The sequence below is a fragment of the Piliocolobus tephrosceles genome, chromosome 1, assembly GCF_002776525.5.
Source record: "Piliocolobus tephrosceles isolate RC106 chromosome 1, ASM277652v3, whole genome shotgun sequence".
In the NCBI taxonomy this organism is placed as follows: domain Eukaryota; kingdom Metazoa; phylum Chordata; class Mammalia; order Primates; family Cercopithecidae; genus Piliocolobus; species Piliocolobus tephrosceles.
This window is the reverse complement of record NC_045434.1, coordinates 215426924-215446722: the sequence shown is the minus strand read 5'-3', so window position 1 is coordinate 215446722 and position 19799 is coordinate 215426924. Positions and strand designations below refer to the sequence as shown.

Genomic DNA, 19799 nt, shown 5'->3' with positions numbered 1-19799 from the left:
AGCCAAGACTGCGCCATCGCACTCCAGCCTGGGGTGAAACTCCGTCTCAAAAAAAAAAGGCCGGGTGCAGTGGGTCATGCCTGTAATCCCAGCACTTTGGGAGGCCAAGGCGGGTGGATCACAAGGTCAGGAGATCAAGGCCATCCTGGCTAATACGGTGAAACCCCATCTCTACTAAAAATACAAAAACTTAGCCGGGCGTGGTGACACACACCTATAGTCCCAGTTACTCAGGAGGCTGAGGCAGGAGAATGGCTTGAACCGGGGAGGCAGAGGTTGCAGTGAGCTGAGACTGCGCCATTGCACTCCAGCCTGGGCTACAGAGAAAGACACTATCTTATAAAAACAAACAAACAAACAAAAAAGCCAAAAGGGTTAAGGTTAGGGTTTTCAGTCTTTTATGACATCGACTTTTTGTTTAGGGTTAAGGCCATCCCATGCAGGGACCATCTGTCCTGCTCTTCCATCCTGGCTCACTCCCCTTACCCGCTGGCCTCCTGGTCATTCCAGGACACTCTCCTTCAGGGCAGTTCCCACCTCTGAGCTGTGACATCTGCCAGTCCCTGGCCTGAGATGCTTTTCTCCAGATATTGAAATGCACGGCTCCCTGCCTTCCCTCCCCTCCTGCGAGCTTCCCCCCAAGTCACCTTCTCATCCTCCTCATTCACCCTCCACGCTCCTTTCCTGTCCTCAGCACTTTCCAGCACCTGACAGGTCACATCTTCCACCCTGCTGCCTCCACACCTGGTCACATCCGCAAGGACAGAAATGTTACTCTGTCTGATTCAGCGCCTGACCTCCAGTCCCAGCTGCTCCATAAACACTTGTTTAATTTATGAATTAAGGCAGGAGAGAGGCGCTGAAGAGTTTCTGGCTGGTGAAAGCCCAATGAGAGGTTTCTGAGATAGGCATGGTGAGGACAGCAGAGAAAATGACAGACAGCAGGAGGGAGGAGAAGGCCGGGAAGGGTCTGAGCGTGTTTTTAATGTGGTCATCACGTGTCTGGAGCTGCACCGGGGGCGTTACATGTGTATCTCATCCTATAAGATAGGGGCTGTTATTGTCCCTATTTCACACAAGAGGAAAGTAAAACTCAGAGAGGTGAAATGACTTGTCTAAGGTCACATAGCCAGTGGAGAGCTAGGACTTGAAGCCAGTGTGTATGGGCTCTGGATCCCAGATTATTTATTTATTTATTTATTTATGTATGTATGTATTTATTTATTTATGTTTTTTGAGATAGAGTCTCGCTCTGTCGCCCAGGCTGGAGAGCAGTGGCACAATCTTGGCTCACTGCAACCTCCGCCTCCCGGGTTCAAACAATTCTCCTGCCTCAGCCTCCCAAGTAACCGGGACTACAGGCACCGTCACCACACCCACCTAATTTTTGGATTTTTAGTAGAGACGGGGTTTCACCATGTTGGTCAGGCTGGTCTTGAACTCCTGACCTCAGGTGATCCACCCACCTTGGTCTCCCAAAGTGCTGGGATTACAGGCATGAGCCACTGCACCCAGCCTGGATTCCAGATTTTAACCACATTCGCACCCTCTTGTGGGTGTCTTAGGAGGGAGACGCTGGCCTCAGGCCGGCTGGGATTACAGGGACAGGAGAAAATCAATCTCAGTTTCATGCAAGCCCTGTCGGTTCTTGTGTCCCTCTGTGTCTCCATCTGACAAGAAAGGGAACAGGGCACAGGACTGGTAGTCAGCAGGTGGCACTCCAAGCACGCCCGCATGCTCAGGGAGGGGCTCATCTGCATGGAGCTGGGCCCCGGGCAGGTGGCTGGGGACAGGATGACCCAGATTCCTGAAGGCAGCCTTGAGCGCCAGGTGCCCCCACTTCCACACCCTTTAGGAGTGATCTTCAACTGTGCTGGTGGGGCTTGAAGTGTGGGTCATGGGATTGATCCCTCAACCCCTGCAGCTCTTTCTGGTTTCTGTATTAATCTACTGTAAAAGAAAGACTCCAGCCCGGGCAACCCAGTGAGATCCTGTCTCTACAAAAAACAAACACAATTAGCTGGCTGCGGTAATACTCTCCTGTAGTCCCAGCTACTTGGGAGGCTGAGGCGGGAAGATTGCTTGAGCCCAGGAGAGTGAAGCTGTAGTGAGCCATGATCACACATTGCTGCACTCCAGCCTGGGCGACAGAGTGAGACCCTGTCTCAGAAAAAATTAAAAACTACAGAAACCACCAAGCTATCCTCAGCCAGGGCTCTTCCTATGTCCTCGCCCTGAATCCACAGAGCACTGCTGAAAGAAACGTCAGGCTTTGCAGCTTCTGGGAGCCCAAGCTTTGGGTATCTCCTCATGAGAATGATCTGGGGAAGGGCCCTGCCCCACTTTGTCCCCTCGTCCTGGGAGCCACAGCCCTCTGGCCCTCTGTGCCCAGCCTGCCTGGCAGAGGCTCCTGACTCCAATCCCTTCTGGGCCTCCTGAGATTTCCTAGTGCCAGCTGGGGCTGCAGACCTGCCCGTGACCCAAGCCCTGGCCCCACCGCAAGTAGGGGGTGACATGGCAGGAGCAGTGCTAGGGTGAAGGAGTTCCGGGAGGGTCTCTGGGACCCTTCCAGTCCAACTCTGATTCTGTGCCACAATCTTGTTTTTAAATCAATCCAATACACAGACAGCAGATTTTATACCCTGATTCACTCCTCATAGAAGAGTCAGTATTCAACAAATATGGACTGAGCCCTATGATGCACCCCATCCTGGATCCCTTGAAAGACTTGAGATCAGTTTCGCTGCTGTCATGGTCTGGATGTCCACTACCATCACTGAGGATGCTTGACTCCTTCGGCTGCTGCCAGGAGCTGGTGCCCAGGCCCGGCTGACCTCATCTGCTTCCCTCCTCTCAGCAGTCCCCAGGCTCAGGGGCACTAGGGGCACAGTGAGGCTCAGCCCCAGGATCTGAACCAGGTGGTTTCTGACTTCATCGAGCAGATCTGATTGAGGATGAAGTTCTGGAAGCCCCCAGGAGAACCATGAGCCCAGTTGAGAAGCTGGGGTGGGCAGAGACCCCTGGTGCAGTTTCTGCTACCCATCCTGCCTCACGCCCCACCCCCAAACCCCCAAGTCTCCCCAGCTCCCTCCAGGGGCAGGACTCCCCCAGCACTAGGGCAGAAGGCCCCTTCTTGAAGCCAGACTCCAGCCCCTTCTCTCAGACGCAACTGCCCCTCCCTCACCTGCCTGCCCACCACGTCCTGCCTCTGTCCTGCAGGAGGGACGCCAGGGTCCGGGGGCAGTGTTCCCAGGTCTCAACCCAAGGGAGGAGAGAGCCCACCCATGGGAACAGCCAGCTCCCACCCACTTCTAACTCCAGGCAGCCAGAATAACAGAGGGGGGCACTTTGGGGAACACACGTGTGAGGATGGGGACAGAGAGCCAGGCGTCCACCCTCACACAAGGGCTGGGGCCAGAGGCAAAAGGAGAAACAGAGGCCTCGGCGGTAGGCGGAGGCTATGGGCAGCGCCAGGGCAGAGGAAGGGAGAGAGGGGCGGCCCAGCACAGGGCCCGGGACCCACAGATGTGTCCGGAGCTGGCCCCAGACACAAAGGGCCAAGGATTGGCGAGTACATCTCAGCCGGCGGGGACACACCCCGGAGTCCGAGGTCCCCGTCCCCAGGGTGCAGTTGCCCAGGTAGGGGGCTCGGCTGCCATGGGCCACATCCTTCCCCTGCGGATCGAGGGGCCCACAGTCACGGGCACCCCTGCCCTGGTCTCCTGCGCAGGGCTGGGCGGCTGCAGGCGAGAACCCGGCACCCAGCCCCGTTCCCTCCCCGTCCTGGCCCCGTACCTGGCCTTCACCGTCGCGGGCACGACCCCCGGCCCAGGAGGGCTCCGAGTCCCGGGAGAGCAACCCCGGGCCCGGCCTGCAGGCCTCTAGGCGTCCGGAGACACCGGGTCCTGTCCCCATGGCGGCCGGAGGAAGCCGCGGTCTGCACCGCCCGCCGGACAAAGCGCTGAGCCCCGCTTCCTGCCATTGTGCGGCCGCGCCCGCCCCCGCTGAGCGCGGGGACCCCGGGGAGGGCCGGGCCCGGAACAGCCCCCAGCCCCCCAGGAAGGCGGACACCTCCCTCCCGCCCGGGCCCTCGCCACCCAGCACCGGGGATCCCCGCCTGCCTGCCCGGGAACCCCCACACCCCCGCCTCCGCCCGCCCCGGCGACCCACACACCCGCGCCTCCGCCCGACCTGGGGTACCCCCGCCTCCCGCCTCTGCCCAGACCCGGGGACCCCACACCCCCACTTCCGCCCGGCCCGGGGACCCCCACATCCCCGCCTCTGCCCAACCTCCGGGACCCCCACGTTCCCACCTCTGCCTGGCCTGGGGGACCCCCACCTCTGCGCCTCTGCGCGGCCCGGGCCCCTCTCTTCTCTGACTCCCTCCTCAAGGCCAGTGCCGGGCTCAGAGGGCTCCTCAGAACTTGCTCTTTCCCCTGGGGAGCTCCTTGAATGCTGGAGGCAGGGGGCGCTGGTGACAGCCCCCACAACCGTGGAGACTGTGGAGCCCCTCCCCTGGGTGACCCGACCCCTGCCCAGCCCTGGGGCGCCCACTCTGCTGTGGTCCCCACCTCACCCTCAGTGCCAACACCAACGGTCCCTTCCAGCCAGAAGGGTACCTTCCCTCCTCCCTTCCTCCTGGAGACCCCACCCCCACCTCAGAACCTGGGCCCAGGGGACCCCTTCTTCCTCCCAGCAAGGGAGCTCTTAGGACACAGGCACAAGAAGGGGTAGGCCAGGATGGGTGACATTCCCCTCGGGGTCCTTGGTCCGGCTCTCCATCTAGCCCCAGGGACACCTCTCTCTGCTCCAACACCAGTTTTGAGCCCCAGTCACACACCCACCCCAACGTCACAACAGGAGCTCATCTCAGTCCCTCCCATCATCCTGGCGACCGCTTCCTGAGAGCCTGAGCCCCGGGTACACCCTCCCACACCGACTGCTCACTGCCCAGGTATGGCAGAGACCAAGAGCCAAAGACTGGTGGCCTCTGGAGAGTGCGGTGGGCAGAAGGCGGACTGCTCCGAGAGGCTGTCCTTAGCAGTCCCTGGGAGTTGGGTGAGGTGGAGGCATCAGGAGACCCTGGCGACCCACATGGCACAGCAGCCCAGGTCTCTGCGGCTCTAGGCCAGGTCCCCACCGCCAGGGGGCACTCAGCAAAGCCTGAGAGGATGCAAACCCCCGGACTTTGGTGCTGGAGTCATCACTACACGGCTGTCAAAGTGCTTTTACACTGATTCCCAGGAAGGCAGGGCAGGCACTATTATCCCCATTCATGGGGTGGGGAATAAAGTGACATAAAGAGACATAAAAGTCCACAGGCAAGACTGAAACCCAGACTGTGGCTCAGGATTCTGGAATGGCCTCCTTGGGGCACTCCTCAGAACCCATGGGGGTGAGGTGGCCGTGCTGTCTGTCATCAGCCCACTCACCCCTAACAGCTCCTCCCCCACCTGGTTCCACGGGGAAAGAGGGTGGGAAGGGGCCAGGGTCCATAAGATGGCTTTGGGAGGGCAGCAGCAGTTTATTAGAGGCTGGGAGACTTCCAGAGCTGTCTCCGCTCCCAAAGCCCAGGTCATCCACTGTCTACACCACAGGCACAGTTGTGGGTTTTTTGTTTTTTGTTTTTTTGAGACAGAATCTTGCTCTTGCCCAGGCTGGAGTGCAGTGACATGATCCCAGCTCACTACAACCTCCACCTCCCAGGTTCAAGCAATTCTCCTGCCTCAGCCTCCCGAGTAGCTGGGATTACAGGCACCTGCCACTACATCCAGCTAATTTTTGTATTTTAGTAGAGATGGGGTTTCACCATGTTGACCAGGCTGGTCACTAACTCCTGATCTCAAGTGATCCACCCCCACCCTGGCCTCCCAAAGTGCTGCGATTCAGGCACAAGCCATCGCACCCAGCCAACAGGCAGAGTTTTGAAAACTAAAACTTTCCATCTTGCTTAGAGTGAAATCCCACCATGGCCAGGCTCCTGCCTCGCTCCCAGCTGGTTCACACAGCGGTCCACCTGCCGGTCTCCCTTCTCTCCCTACAGCTCACCAAGCTCAGGGCCTTCTCCTCTGTATTTTCTATCTGGAATTCCACATGCCCCCATCTTCAAACAGCTGGCACCAGGCCCCAACTTAAGTGCTACCTCCAAGACATCCTTTTCCCTCCTCTCAAAATAAACCGCCCTTACCCTCTCGCTCTCAGTTCCTTTAAGTTAAATTATTTCCTTCTTAGCGTTTCTTACTACCTGTAATTCATTTCTTGGTTCACTTTCTTATTATCATTCTTCCCTACTAGACTGTCCACTCCAGAAGCCAGAGCCTTGGCTGTCTGGATCTCACTGTGTCCTCGGCACTTAGAACAGTCCTGGTGCACAGTAGGTGCGCTGGTGGGGATGAGATCAGTGAACGGATGAAGGCAGAAGGGCCCTCATGCCATAGAAGGACATGGGGACAGGAAAGGGCTCGGTCAGGATATCCCTTCCTGTGGCCGACGGTCAACAGAGCCTTCCCCACTGCCAGACCAAAGGTCTCTTCCTCCTCCTAGTATCCATGACCTTGGGCCTACTGGCCCTGGACAGGTGAGTTCCTACTTCAAATTGAGTGGTCTTGCCCCAGACCTCCACCCCTGTGCTGTCCCGTAGGCAGATAACTGCATTTCACTGAGCGTTCCCACGCGCCACCCCTGTCCCGGGAGTTCTGGGCAGTGAATCCCATTCACTCTTCTCAAAGACTCTTAGGAGGAGATACTGCTACGATCCCCATTTAACAGATAGAGAAACTAAGGCCTGTGTCAACTGACTTGCCCCAAAGTCTCCAGCTGCTGCTACTAAGGAAATGGATGCCTCAGGCACAGGGCAGGGGTGGGGCCTGTAGACAGCTGAATGCTGGTTTGGGCTACAGGGCCTTGGAGACTGCCTTCCTGAAGACACGGCAGATCCCAAAGACAGCTTGCACGGAGCCCACCGGTGTGGGGTTGCATCAAGTGGAGACCGCCAGGGCTGGGTCAGGGCGGATCACCAGAGGTCACCTGAGTGCCTGGGCCCTGGCTATCCCTGAGTGAGGCTGCTGCCTGGGTACTCGGCGAGGGTGGGGGACTGCTCCTTAGGGGCAAGAGTGCAGAGCAGAAAGAAGCACCCAGCCCCTGTACCAGGGCAGGGGGGTGGGCCTGGGCAGGCTCCTGCATTCCCACCTCCTCACCACAGCAAGGAGCTGAAACTCAGGGGCAGGCCCAAGAAGTCCTGGCCCCTAACTCTCTGAGGAGGGAGCCCCCCCCCAGCCCAGCCCCAGCTCCAGGCTTGTGAGTCAGGGCCGGCTTGTTGAAACTGATACCCAGAAACCAGATGCGGAGGCTGATGAATAATGGAGTCCCCAAGGCAGGCCCCCCCCCCCCAACCCAACCACCCGGCTGTTCTCCCTCAGTACCACCTCCCCCAGCCCCAGAAGAGCAGATGGGAAACCAGGGATCCCCCGGGCATCCCTGCCCCACAGCAAGTTGGGGCCCCAGCCTGTTCTGAGTGGGAGAGGGACCTCCCTGTCCAGGAAAGGACGCAGGTCTGGGGCCAGCTCCAGGCTCTGCCGACAGCAGACAGGCCTGGAGCCAGGAGTCCGAGCTCTCAGGCTGGAGGGATATCCTTGCCAGGAGTTCCCACCAGGGCTCAACTCCCCTGGGAGCCTGCTAGTCCCAAGGCCCCACCCGACACCTTGGAAATCCAGGGGTGGAGAATGCATGCATGGGCAGGCCAGCCAGGGCGGGGTGGCTTTGCCAGGCGGCTCTCTACACTCCATCCGGCCCACCCATCCTCCTTTCCACTAGGCCCAGGCCTCACCCATCACCCCTTGGGTTCTGAGGCTCACCTGGAGTCAGAGCCTGACCTAAGGCCCTGCCTGTGCTGGGCAGATGGCAGGGACACAGAAAACCTCTCCCTAGGCTATGCCCACCACACAGGCCCTGGAAGCCAGGAAGGCTCCTTCCTCCCCAGGGAGCAGTCCTGGCTGGCTGGGATGCCCAAGGCTGGCACCCAGTGCTAGAGAGAGAGGGAGGGGCTGCAGTCTGTGAACATCCCCTCCCGCCCAGCCCCTGCAGTTCCCAGCCCCAGACCCCAGCGTGTGTCTTCAGAGCACCTGGACTTGGCAACCCCTTCCCCAGTGCCACTTAGAAGGCTCCTTGGTAGGGAGCGGGAGAAAGAGGGCACCTGCCTGGGCCTCAGAAGACCTGGTCTGGAGCCTACGTACCCCCGCCCTTCCCCCACCGGGCCTCAATCTCCCCACCTATGCTAAGAAGGCATTGGCTATTCTCTAGAATTCAGTATCTGGGGATGGCTGCCAGGTCCTAGCCTGTGTCTGGACCCTGGCTAAGGGGCAGTAGAATGGTAAAATACCCCCGAGCTCCCTCAACTTGAAGAGTTACTGAGGAATCTGTAGGGGACCCCTTGGCCTCCATTTCCCAGACTTCTATCAAGGCAGACCAGGGCCTCCCCGGATTCACGGGTCCCCCGCATCCCCACCCCTGAGTGGGTGCCTGGGTGTGCTCAGACTGCCCGAGGCGCAGCCTCTGGCGCCCCCTGCCGGCCTCCAGTGGGCTTTTCCGCCTGGGACCGACTCTGGGACTGGGCAAATGGGGAGGGGTCGGCCGAGCCTCCCAGCCATGCCGCGCGCCCAGGCCCCTCCAGGATCCCCCTAACCCGCCAATACCCCCCATAGCGGGGCCAGGGTCCCATAGACTCCTCACGGCCATATCTTCGAGCCGACCCGCCCTAGAGACACTGTGATGGGGGCGGGCGCTTGAACCCATTCCACCCTCATGTAAATAGAGATACAGCGGGCGAGGACCCTGTACCCCAGAGGCCTGGCACTATGTGGGACTCTCGACTCCGGGTTCTGTCCATCGGTTTAGGGGGGTCCTGGCGCCCAGTCCCACCCCCCGTCCGGAGCGCAGCTCCCACTTCCCCGCGACTTACCTATGGACAGGACCAGGGTCTCCTCCCCGGTGTCTGAGGCTCGGGCCGAGACTGCCAAAGCCTCATGGGGCGCGCGGGGAGAGGGGGACGGGAGCCGCGGGAAGAGCTCAGTCGACTCCGCGCCAACTGGGGCGCGGAACGTAGAGGAATTACGGTAGCCGCGCGGGCGCTACCACCTGGATGGGCCGGGATGTACCAACGGCGCCGTCTGGCTGGGACCGGAGAGAGGAGGGGTCCCAGGAAGGGCCCCGCGCCGGACCCAGGGAGGTGGCTGGAAGCCGGGCCGTGGCTTGGGGTAATCCAGGATCTGGGCTCAGGGGAGGGGGTGAGGGGCGTCACTGTCCCCGAGGGGCCAGCCCTTTTCCGATCTCCAAAAAGTTCAAAGTCCCTGGTCATTAACTTGGGCTTGAAGACGGCAGCTCGCCCATCCCGGAAGGGAGCTGGGGGGGACCAGGGCCCGCGACAGGAAGCCTCCCCGCGACAGAAAAGCCCTGGGGGACTAGGCAAAGGGACCCGCAGGCCTAGCTCGTCCCGGAATCGCCCCGAGCCACGCTTGCTTCCGCTCCATTGTAGAAAGCTGGATTCTGATCTGTGGCCTTCGCGGCGCCCCAGAACCAGCCCGCTTTTCTCTGGGTCCCCTCTTTTTTTTTCTGACCCAGGTGGCATGGCCGGAAAAGGGTGCCGTTCTAACATTTAGTGGTTCTCAGTTCCCGTCTCCCAGCAGCGGGAGTTTAGAATAACTCTGGGCTCAGGACTGGGAAGGGTGTGGATACAGGGGGCCCACTGGAGGAGGCGGGGTTCAGGTCCACCAGCATTTTCCGCACTTTCAAGCCTTCTACACTGCCTTCCCCCGACCCCTTCCCAGGCCAAAACCTCCACCCAACCCTTGGGGCTGGGCCTATACTAGGGCAGCTCCCAGCCAGGGCCAGGGATCCCCACGTCTTCACCTGCTCCCCCAAAACTACTTAGCCAAAACCCATTGTTTCTCTGGGCCCTGCCCCTTTCTTCAGCTACAGACAGCCCTACCACCTCTTTCCGGTGACCAGTCACCTCCAGAAACGGCCCAAACCTGGCCATTGCCTGGGGCATCCTGGTCTGCCGCTGCTCAACCCCAAAGCATTGCCCAGGAGAATAGGCGATTGCCTCTCCCATTATTCACATCCTGCCCGTCCCTTCTCCATGGGGGCCTCAGGTCCACCCTTTCCTCTCCCTGGTCTTCATCTCACCAACCCTCCCTCCACACACGCATACCCTGACTCATCCCTGCCACCTCACAGGCCATTGTTAAGCTGCAAGGGAACTCTGAAGTCCTCCCATCCAACCGCCACTCCACACTGCAATCTCCTCTACGCTTCCCTTTCTGTCTCTTCTTGCCTATGTCTAGTGATGGGGTGCTCACTACCTCTATTTCAGGGATAGCTCCAGCTGCTGGAAACTCTTTCCTGTAGTGTGCTGAACCCCACCTCCCTGCCAAGGCCCTCGGGAGCTGTGCAGAAAAATTCACCTCCCTTTCCTCTTGAGAGTTCTGAGGAAATGGGAGGCTCTGACAGGCAGGCCTGGTTTGAGTCCTGGTCTTGCCTTGCTTGGCAAGTCATTTTACCTTGCCACTCTGCAGGGCCCTCTCTAGGAAATGGAGATGGGGTAGGCCCCACTGCAACGGGGGAAACAGCCAGATGAGGTTCCTGAGCCAGGCGCTAAGGCCTCAGTACCCCCTTGTGACCTGGAGCACCCTGACTAGACCTCGAGCAGTGCCCAGTGGAGCCCAGCAGGGAGCTGGGAAGTCCACACACTGTCCCGTGGCCACCTCGCAGGAGGGCAGGGGGAACCCACAATATCATCAGTCTGCCTCCATCTCCCTGCCTTTCTCCATCTCCCCACACTCACAGCTCCACCTGCCTCGATCTCCCCGCCTTTCTCCGTCTCCCCACACTCACAGCTCCAATTGTGTGCAAAAGGCTGCAGCTGGGATGGAGCCTGGGGAGGTCTCAGATCCCAGGGCGGGTACGGAGGGCACACCCAAAGTCTAGAGGTGACTTTGTTACCCCCACTCCGAGGACAGCTTGCCTGCCTACGCTGTGCTAGGCTCTATGCTTAGCATGTTATATATGGGCCTCTTTTAATCCTCGCTGCCAGATTATTTTCCAGATGAGGAACCTGGAGTTCAGAGAAATGTAGTGACTTCCCCAGGGTCTCACAGCTGGAAAAAAAGTAGATTTGATCCTGGAGCTCAGAGGTGTGGGCTGCCCTATATATCTTCATCTTGGGGAGGGGCGGCTTCTCTCCTGGGGTCTCCATGATACACAGTCCAGACCCCTCACCTGGACATGCAGGTGCTCCCAGTGCCACCTGCCTCCCCCTCCTCCCGTCCCCTTCTCGCTGTGCCCCCTGGCCTCGCTTGCCCCTTATAGCCCCCAGTGTCCCTCCCCTGCTCACTCAGCTTTCCTCCATCTCAGTACCTCTTTAATCCTCAGGACTCCAGCTGCCTCCTCCAGGAAGCCCATCCTGGTTAGCCCTCCTCCCAGTGGGAACTCCAGGGACAGGAGGTAGGGGACAGATGGCAAATTCATCTCAGAAGCTCCAGCACCCAGGAGAGCCTCAAATAAAACATCAAGGGTGGGCCCAGAAGCTGAAGGGTCCAACCCTGCCTGAAATTGATCCTTTGCCAGGGCAGCCTGGGGGGAAGTTTGGCCAGCCAGGGTCACTTCCCTTCCTTCCTCCCAGCACAGCTAGAATGTCATCTCCAGGAGGGCATCCCCTTTGTTCCCTGGAGATCTCCTGGGCCTAGAACTGGGCCTGGCACTGACAGATGCTCAAAGCTGGTCTGGTAAATGAATAAATGAAGTCATCTCCTTCAAAATGCTAGTCACATCCTGGAGAATAAGAATGGGGCTCTTACCCTGTCTCTACTAAAAATACAAAAAAATTAGCAGGGCACGGTGGCGGGCGCCTATAGTCCCAGCTACTCGGGAGGCTGAGGCAGGAGAATGGCATGAACCCGGGAGGCGGAGCTTGCAGTGAGCCGAGATCAGGCCACTGTACTCCAGCCTGGGCAACTGAGCAAGACTCTGTCTCAAAAAAAAAAAAAAAAAAAAAAAAAGCGGCTCACTCAGGCCAGGCTCTGACGATCATGCTGTGTGATGTGGGCAAGTTCCTCTACCTCTCTGGGCCTCAGTTTCCTTACAAGTCTTGTGGTCATAAGAATAATGTTCTTGGCCGGCGAGGTGGCTTACGCCTGTAATCCCAGCACTTTGGGAGGCTGAGGCGAGCGGATCACGAGGTCAGGAGATCGAGACCATGCTGGCTAACATGGTGAAACCCTGTCTCTACTAAAAATGCAAAAAATTAGACCAGGCACAGTGGTTCACACCTATAATGCCAGCACTTTGGGAGGCCGAGGCGGGTGGATCACAAGATTTTGGATCACAAGGTCAGGAGATAGAGACCACGGTGAAACCCCGTCTCTACTAAAAATACAAAAAAATTAGCCAGGCGCGGTGGCGGGCGCCTGTAGTTCCAGCTACTCAGGAGGCTGAGGCAGGAGAATGGCGTGAACCTGGGAGGCAGAGGTTGCAGTAAGCCGAGATTGCACCACTGCACTCCAGCCTGGGCGACAGAGTGAGACTCTGTCTCCAAAAAAAAAAAAAAAGAATAATGCTGTTCTGAGGGTCTCAAGAGGCTTCACTGAGACAAGCAGAAAGGCCTAACACCCCATCTGGCATGTAAACATGTTCGATCAGCAATAATTGTTATTATTATTATTGGGTGTTTTTGGACACAGAGTCTGTGTCTGTTGCCCAGGCTGGAGTGCAATTGCGCGATCTCAGCTCACTGGAAACTCCGCCTCCAGGGTTCAAGCGATTCTCTTGCCTCAGCCTCCTGAGTAGCTGGGATTACAGGCGTGTGCCACCATGTCCAGCTGATTATTTTTTATATTTTTGGTAAATATGGGGTTTCACCATGTTGGCCAGACTAGTCTCGAACTCCTGACCTCAAGTGATTCGCCCACCTCAGCCTCCCAAAGTGCTGGGATTACAGGTGTGAGCCACTGTGTCTGGCCTGTTATTATTTTTGAGACAGGGTCTCGCTCTGTTGCCCAGGCTGGAGTGCAGTGGCACAATCACGGCTCACTGCAGCCTTGATGTCCCAAGCTCAAATGATCCTCCCACCTCACCCTCCTCAGTAGGTGGAACTACAGGTGTCCACCCCCACACCTGAATAATTTTTGTTGTTGTTTTGTTTTAGACAGAGTCTTGCTCTTGTTGCCCAGGCTGGAGTGCAATGGCACGATCTCGGTTCACTGCAATCTCTGCCTCCCAGGTTCAGGCAATTCTCCTGCCTCAGCCTCCCGAGTAGCTGAGATTACAGGTGCCCACCACCACGCCCAGCTAATTTTTGTGTTTATAGTAGAGACGGGGTTTCGCCATGGTGGCCAGGCTGGTCTTGAACTCCTGAGCTCAGGCAATCCGCCCGCCTCAGCCTCCCAAAGTGCTGCAATTACAGGTGTGAGCCACCGTGCTAGGCCTTTTTAAAAATTTTAGTAGAGAGAGGTCTCCCTGTGTTGCCCAGGTTGGCCTCAAACTCCTGGACTAAAGCAATACTCCTGCCTCAGCCTCCCACAGTGCTGGGATCGCAGGTACAAGCAACCACGCCCATCCAGTAGTGGTTATTATCATCATCGACAATGTTATTCTTTGTTCCACTTACCAAATCTGAGTGCCCCTCACCTCCTCTCCACCACTGCCTCTCCCTTCCTGGACTGCCCTTGCCTGTCTTCTGTCTATCCATGTTTTCACATCCATTAAATGCCCCCTCCTCCAGGATGCCCTCCCTGACTGGCCCTCTCTGCCTCTGATAATTCAGGCATTTCTGCCCCTACAGTGAGTCTGTGCCATTTGTCCCAAAGGGGGTCCCAGTGGTGACAGGGCCCAGACTCTCCCCGTGCAGGCTGGATGACCCTCATCAGCTGATGCCAATGTCAGCTGTGCCGAGTTCCAGGCAGGCCAGGGCTGGAGGTGAGGTTTGGAGGCTGCAGAGGGACCACACCCACTCTGAGACCGGCTCTCTTCTCCCACGCCTCACCTCTATGCAGACTGGGCCCTACCACCCCTGCCCCTGCCTGAGCAGCTTGAGGGCCCGCCCTGGGAGCAGCTGCCGAGAGGAGGGGCCAGGACAGTGCCTTGTTGCCCTAGCCGCCCCTTCAGGTCAGGCCAAAGCCTCGGGGCTCTGCAGGCCTGTGGCAGGATGTATATTGGGGGGAGCTGAGGCCAATTTGTTGCCAGGAGCCCCCATCTGGGAACGAGGCAACCAGCCAACACCAGAGTCCAATGCCAGGCACCATCCGTGCCAGCAGATTGTATCTGACATCACACCGCCCCTCTGCCTGGTGACCACGGCAACTAGAGGCCGCCCCCTCCTCGCCCCGCCCCACAGCACTTCTCCATGTTCCCTCACCATGGTCCTCCTGTGCAGAATGAGTGTGTGTGCGTCTGGGTGGAGGTGCGGGAGGGGAGCAGGGGCTGGGGGTGGCATTTACATTTCCTGCAGCTGGCAGTGCTGAGACACATGATGGAAGAGAACAGGGGCCCTGGTATGACACAGACCTGGGTACTGGGTTCAAATCCCAGCTCTCCCACTTCCTAGCAGTCTGTCCCTGAGTGAGCCACTTCACCTCTCTGAGCCTCAGTTTCCCCATCTGTAAGTGAGAATAAAGACAGGACCATCTCAGAAGGCCAGAGGGAGGAGTCAGTGAGTCCTCGTGCCTGGGCCAGATGCTAAGTTGCGCAGTTATTACTATTGTCATGTAAATGCCTGCTGGGAGGGACAAAACCTGGCTCCAAACCCTGGCTCCATCTCTCATGAGCTGTGGGGCCTTGGCCAAGTCACTGGACCTCTCTGAACCTTGGTATCTTCATCTGGAAAACAGGGTGACGATGCCTTCCCTGCAGAGCTGCGGCAAGCAGTGCATATGGCACAGAAAGCGGGTGGCACCGAGCCCAGCACGTCACAGGCAGAAGCGCCCAGCCAGTACTGTTATCTTTCTTCCTGCCCCTTTTCTCCCTGATTTATACTTCATCCCATTCCCAGCTCCCGAGCCCTGGCACTCCAGGATCATCTAGCCCCTTCCTCCTTTTGTCATCCCCAGGGCCATGGTCACACTCACCAAGTCCCAAAGCATCTCAGACCCATGCCCAGGCCTGAAGAGTAGCTGAGTGCAACAGGAAGGGTGCCAGCTGGGCACTGGACCAGCACTGCGGGAGACCACTTCCCCTGGCTACGCCTCAGCTTCCTCATCCGTGGCAGAGGGCTACAGCTCCTGTCACCTCCGAATGGCTGCTAGGACCACAGTGCAGCAAAGGGCTTTGAAGTACCCCACCCCCCTGCTCTGGTAGAAATCCCCTGACTCCACTGTTCTGAGCCGGGGACAGGCCCTCTGCCTCCTAAACCAGACACACTGTGGCCCCACCTACACTCGAACCCAGCCCAGCCAGCCGCAACTGTGCCAGGGCTCTGTGGATAGCTGGTGCTGGAACAGAGAGGGCAGTTAGAGCCCTGGCCCCTCCACCCCCAAGTGTCCCCAGGTTCTCCAGTCTCCCTACCTTGGCCGCCCGCCCCTTGTCCATGCAGGCGGGGTTCTGACAGCGCAGTCCCTTCTTTTCCGCGGGGCTCTGGTCGTCTGCAGGGGAGGAGCAGAGGGCATCAGTCGGCGGGGCACCAGGCTCCCCGGGCCCCAGTGGCCTCCCGACCAGAAGAGGGGTGGGGCGATCTCCTCAGTCCTCCCTTCAAAGGAGGTCAGCGTCCCTTTCTCTTTTAAATGCCAACTTATCTGCACGGGCATCTGTTTGCAGAGCCCTTTTCTCCTGCAGTCCCCAGGGAAATTATCCAGATTCCACGGGGAGAAAACATTTTTGGAAATAGGCTGCTCTCTCCCTCTGTCCCTCTAGTCTGGGGGACAAGTGGGGGAGTGCTCAGTGACCTTTTGGGGCCCCAGACTTCCCAGGGGGTCCCGGCAGGGCTGCTGGGGGGAAGGGGCTCCAGGGTCCCAGATCCCTGCGAACTCTGGGCCCTGCATCGCTCCCTTTAGAGACAGAGGAGCCCCCGAAGGTCTGGGGCTACCCCCGTTCCCCGAGACTCATCTTTGACCCTGAATTTGGCCCCCTCCAAGCTGCCTCTCTTCCTGGCGGCTGGAGTGCACCGCGGTGGGGGCAGAGCGGCCCAGCCAGAGAGGGGGGGGGGAGGGAGGAGAAGCGGGGTGCTGCCGAGGCAGGCCCCGACTTGGGGGCCGAGTTTGGGTCCGAGAGGCCCGAAGCCAGGTCGGCGCCCACCCCCTTGCCTGAAGTGGGCCCTCCCCGGAGGAGGTTAGGAGCCGACGCGGCCCCCGGCCTCCCGCCCCGCGCCCCCTGAGGCCCCTGCCCGCACTCACCCATGGAGCAGGCCCCGGGCCGCGCGGGGGGCGGGCGGCGGGCGGGGGCGCCGGGGACGCCGGGGACGGGGAGGCCGCAGAGCCGCCGCCGCCGGACCCTCGCACGGGAGGCGGGCGGGGCAGGTGGGCGGGGAGGAACCGCGGCGGCCCCGCCTCGGGGGGCGGGGGACGGGAGGGCTGCCGGGCCTCGGCGCCGACGGTGTCACCCCTCCCTCCCCGGCTCCCCAGCCCCTGCGCGCTGCGGTCCGGAGGCTGCCTCCACCTCCCGCAGGGCGGCTCAGGAAGCGCGCACGGCTCTGGCCTGGAGGGTGCCTGTCCACAGGAATGCAGGTCCGGACCCCCGCAGAGCCCCCACCCCAGCCCAGAATCGCTGTCTCCGAGGTCAGTTTCCATGGCAACACGGAGGCTGCCCCGCGCAGGGTAGGGGCTGTCACTGGGAGAGACTCGCCTGCCACTGCTCTTGCTGCATCTCCTCTGCTGGTTCACAGTTTTAAACTTTACTGAAGTGCAAACGCGGACAGGGAAGTGCACCTGTCCTGCGAGCACAGCTCAACATATTTTCGGGAAACTTTCACAAAATAACCTGCGCCCAGACCGAGCGGCAGAGCGTCGCCACCCAGTCCCCAGTCCCCGCCACCTCCCTCGTGTCAGCCGGTTCCCCCAAGGGCACGGTCGCCGTGACTTCCAACACACTGATTTGTCTGCCCGGTCCTGTACTTTATGTAAATGGAATCAGGAGATAGCAAACCCTTTGGGCTATAGAAACAGCCTTGGAGAGGTGACCAAGAGTCTGCGGGGGCTCAGTGCTCCTGAGCCTGCCTCTGGACCCCCATCCCACGCTGCACACTGGTGCCAGGAGGCATTGGGCTGACAAGACCTAGGTATAGAAGATGCAGCTTCCAGCGGGGCCAGGCCCCTCTCCCAAAGGCTAAGGGTGGGTTTCCCTGACCCCTTCACTGGAGGGCCTCTCAGGACTGGAGCCTCCCTGCATGGACTCCTTACATGGGTTGGGCCCTGGGACCCACAGGTGACCAGAAACTGGTCCCTGCCCCAAGGACTCCTGGCACAGCGAAGTAGCATGGATCCCAGGTCTCCTGAGCTCTCTGGATATGATCATTCAGCAAACACACCTAAGATCCTGTGAAGGTCCCCATGAGCCAAGCTCTAAGCTGGGTGCTGGGAACCCATTGGTGACCTGGGTCACCAGGGGGCCTGGTGGGCAGGGCAGCCCTTTGGGGAGCAGCACATCTGCATGGCCCTGGGGAGGGGGCTCTCGAAGAGGGGCTGCCACAGGCATCCCGGGGCCTCCAGGCTGAGAGGGAAGCAGCTGCCCGGGGCCCTGGGCCTCCTCAGTGCACAGCCCACAGGAACTCTCAGGACCCTCAGGCCCGGCCCAACCTCACCTCCACACCGTGCTCATTTCCCTCTCCGAGTCTCTGCTCTCAGCCATCCAAGGGGCCAGTGATGCCCGTCCTGCCTCTAGGCTGGAGGTGGAGGCAACCGAGGCAGGAGATGGCCCTGTGAGGACTGTGGCCAGGTCCCTGCCTGCTGGGAGGAAGCTGACTTGAGGGTGGAATGGGGTTCGGGGGTCTTGTCTGCCATGACTCCAGCAGGTCCTCCTCTGCCATCTGCATTTCCACGGGGACCTGGAGCCCTCAGCCAGCTTTGGGGGAGTTTCCCTTGCACCCAGCCCTGGGACTTCTCCAGCTGAGCAGGACAACATCTGCTGTCCACCCGGAAAGTTTCCAGGCCCCTGCGTTCTCAAAACTCTGGGCCTGGGGTCAGATTCTCACACCTTTCGCCCTAGGGCCTCTGGATTGTAGCCCCATATTCTGAAGGCTCCGGGCCATGTCTTCTACCGCTGGGTCTGCCTCACCAGCTTCCTAGATCCCCCCATGACTGCTCAGGTCACAGCCACCATCGGGCCTGACTATCCTGTGGCCTCTATGCCACGTGGGTTCTGGAATTCCTTGTGCTTTGCCTGGTACTTCCTGGCACTGGGGTCTACCTGCCTGAACTCTCCGGTCTCTGACCCCAGGTCTCAGCAGGCTCCAGGTGCTCACCCCGCCTTCTAGACCCTACACTCCTGACCCCTGGTCCCGGCTCCCCTGGGAGGTGATTCCCTCTGTGCTCTGCTCTAAAGCTGCAACTCCCTGCATTGCATAGGCGAGCTCCTCTCTCCTAGAGACTGCAGACACGAAGAAAAATCTATCAGGACCCTGGTAGCTCTCAGGGCCCAGAGAGGGGCCTGTGGGGCTTGGGGGTGGGGTCAGGACAAGTAGTCTCCACCATAGGCCTGTCATGAGCTCTCCTGCAGGTCACCTATCCCCATCTACAGCCTTTGAGGAAAGGGTGGGCCTGGTAAGGGGGACATATTGTATCAGGTGATACCATACCCTGGACATAGTTTAATTTAATTTAAAATTTATTTTTTGAGACAGGGTCTTGCTCTGTTACCTAGGCTGGAGTGCAGTGTTGTGATCATGGCTCACTGCAGCCTCGACCTCCTGGGGAAAGTGATCCTCCCACATCAGCCAACCGAGTAGCTGGGACCACCGGTGCACACCACCATACCTGGCTAACTTTTTGATTTTTTTATAGCAAAGGAGGTCTCACTATGTTTCCCAGGCTGGTCTCGAACTCCTGGTCTCAAGGGATCCTCCTGCCTTGGCCTCCTAAAGTGCTGAGATTAGAGTTGTTGAGCCATCTACACAGCATGGCTCAGCCAGTCAGATTTGCTCTCCTGAGACTATGAATTGAGGCAGGCCTGGGAAGGAAACATGGTTCCGATCCCCTTCCTGACAGGAGCTCACAGGCAGGACTCCTACTGGGCCCTGGAGCCTTGAGTCCATTGAGAGTCAGTCCAAATGGGTATGATGCCCCAATATCGTTGGGGAGCAAGAACAAGGGGAGCAGCCACTCAGTGGAGATCACCCCAGAGCAGACAGGGCAGGAGAAGGCAGCTTTGTGAGAGTGGGCAGCTCTGGGGGGCAGCCTTCTCTGCCTGCCCTGGGCTTCCCTGGGGAGCCCTGCCTCTTTGTAGCAACCCCTCTTATGTGGAACAGCCTGAGCAGTGTCTGCTCCTCGACCTCAGCCTGACCCTAGGCAGACCTGGAACCCTGAACCTCCCCATCCAGGCAGACCTGGAACCATGAACCTCCTCCTCCATGCAGACCTGGAACCCTGAACCTCCCCGTCCAGGCAGACCTGGAACCCTCAACCTCCCCGTCCAGGCAGACCTGGAACCCTGAACCTCCTCCTCCATGCAGACCTGGAACCCTGAACCTCCCCGTCCAGGCAGACCTGGAACCCTGAACCTCCTCCTCCATGCAGACCTGGAACCCTGAACCTCCCCGTCCAGGCAGACCTGGAACCCTGAACCTCCTCCTCCATGCAGACCTGGAACCCTGAACCTCCCCGTCC

General features: G+C 59.2%; 1 protein-coding gene across 1 annotated transcript in view; it reads right to left on the bottom strand.

The window, feature by feature from the left end:
* Nucleotides 1–16493, bottom strand: part of PLEKHG5 (pleckstrin homology and RhoGEF domain containing G5) — a 30914-nt gene extending 14421 nt beyond the window's left edge. The window contains 2 exon segments of the mRNA XM_023215216.1: nucleotides 15553–15629; nucleotides 16377–16493. Of these exon segments, the coding sequence (XP_023070984.1) occupies nucleotides 15553–15629; nucleotides 16377–16380 (81 nt within the window). The 5' untranslated portion in view covers nucleotides 16381–16493.
* Between the last annotated feature and the right edge of the window lie 3306 nt (nucleotides 16494–19799).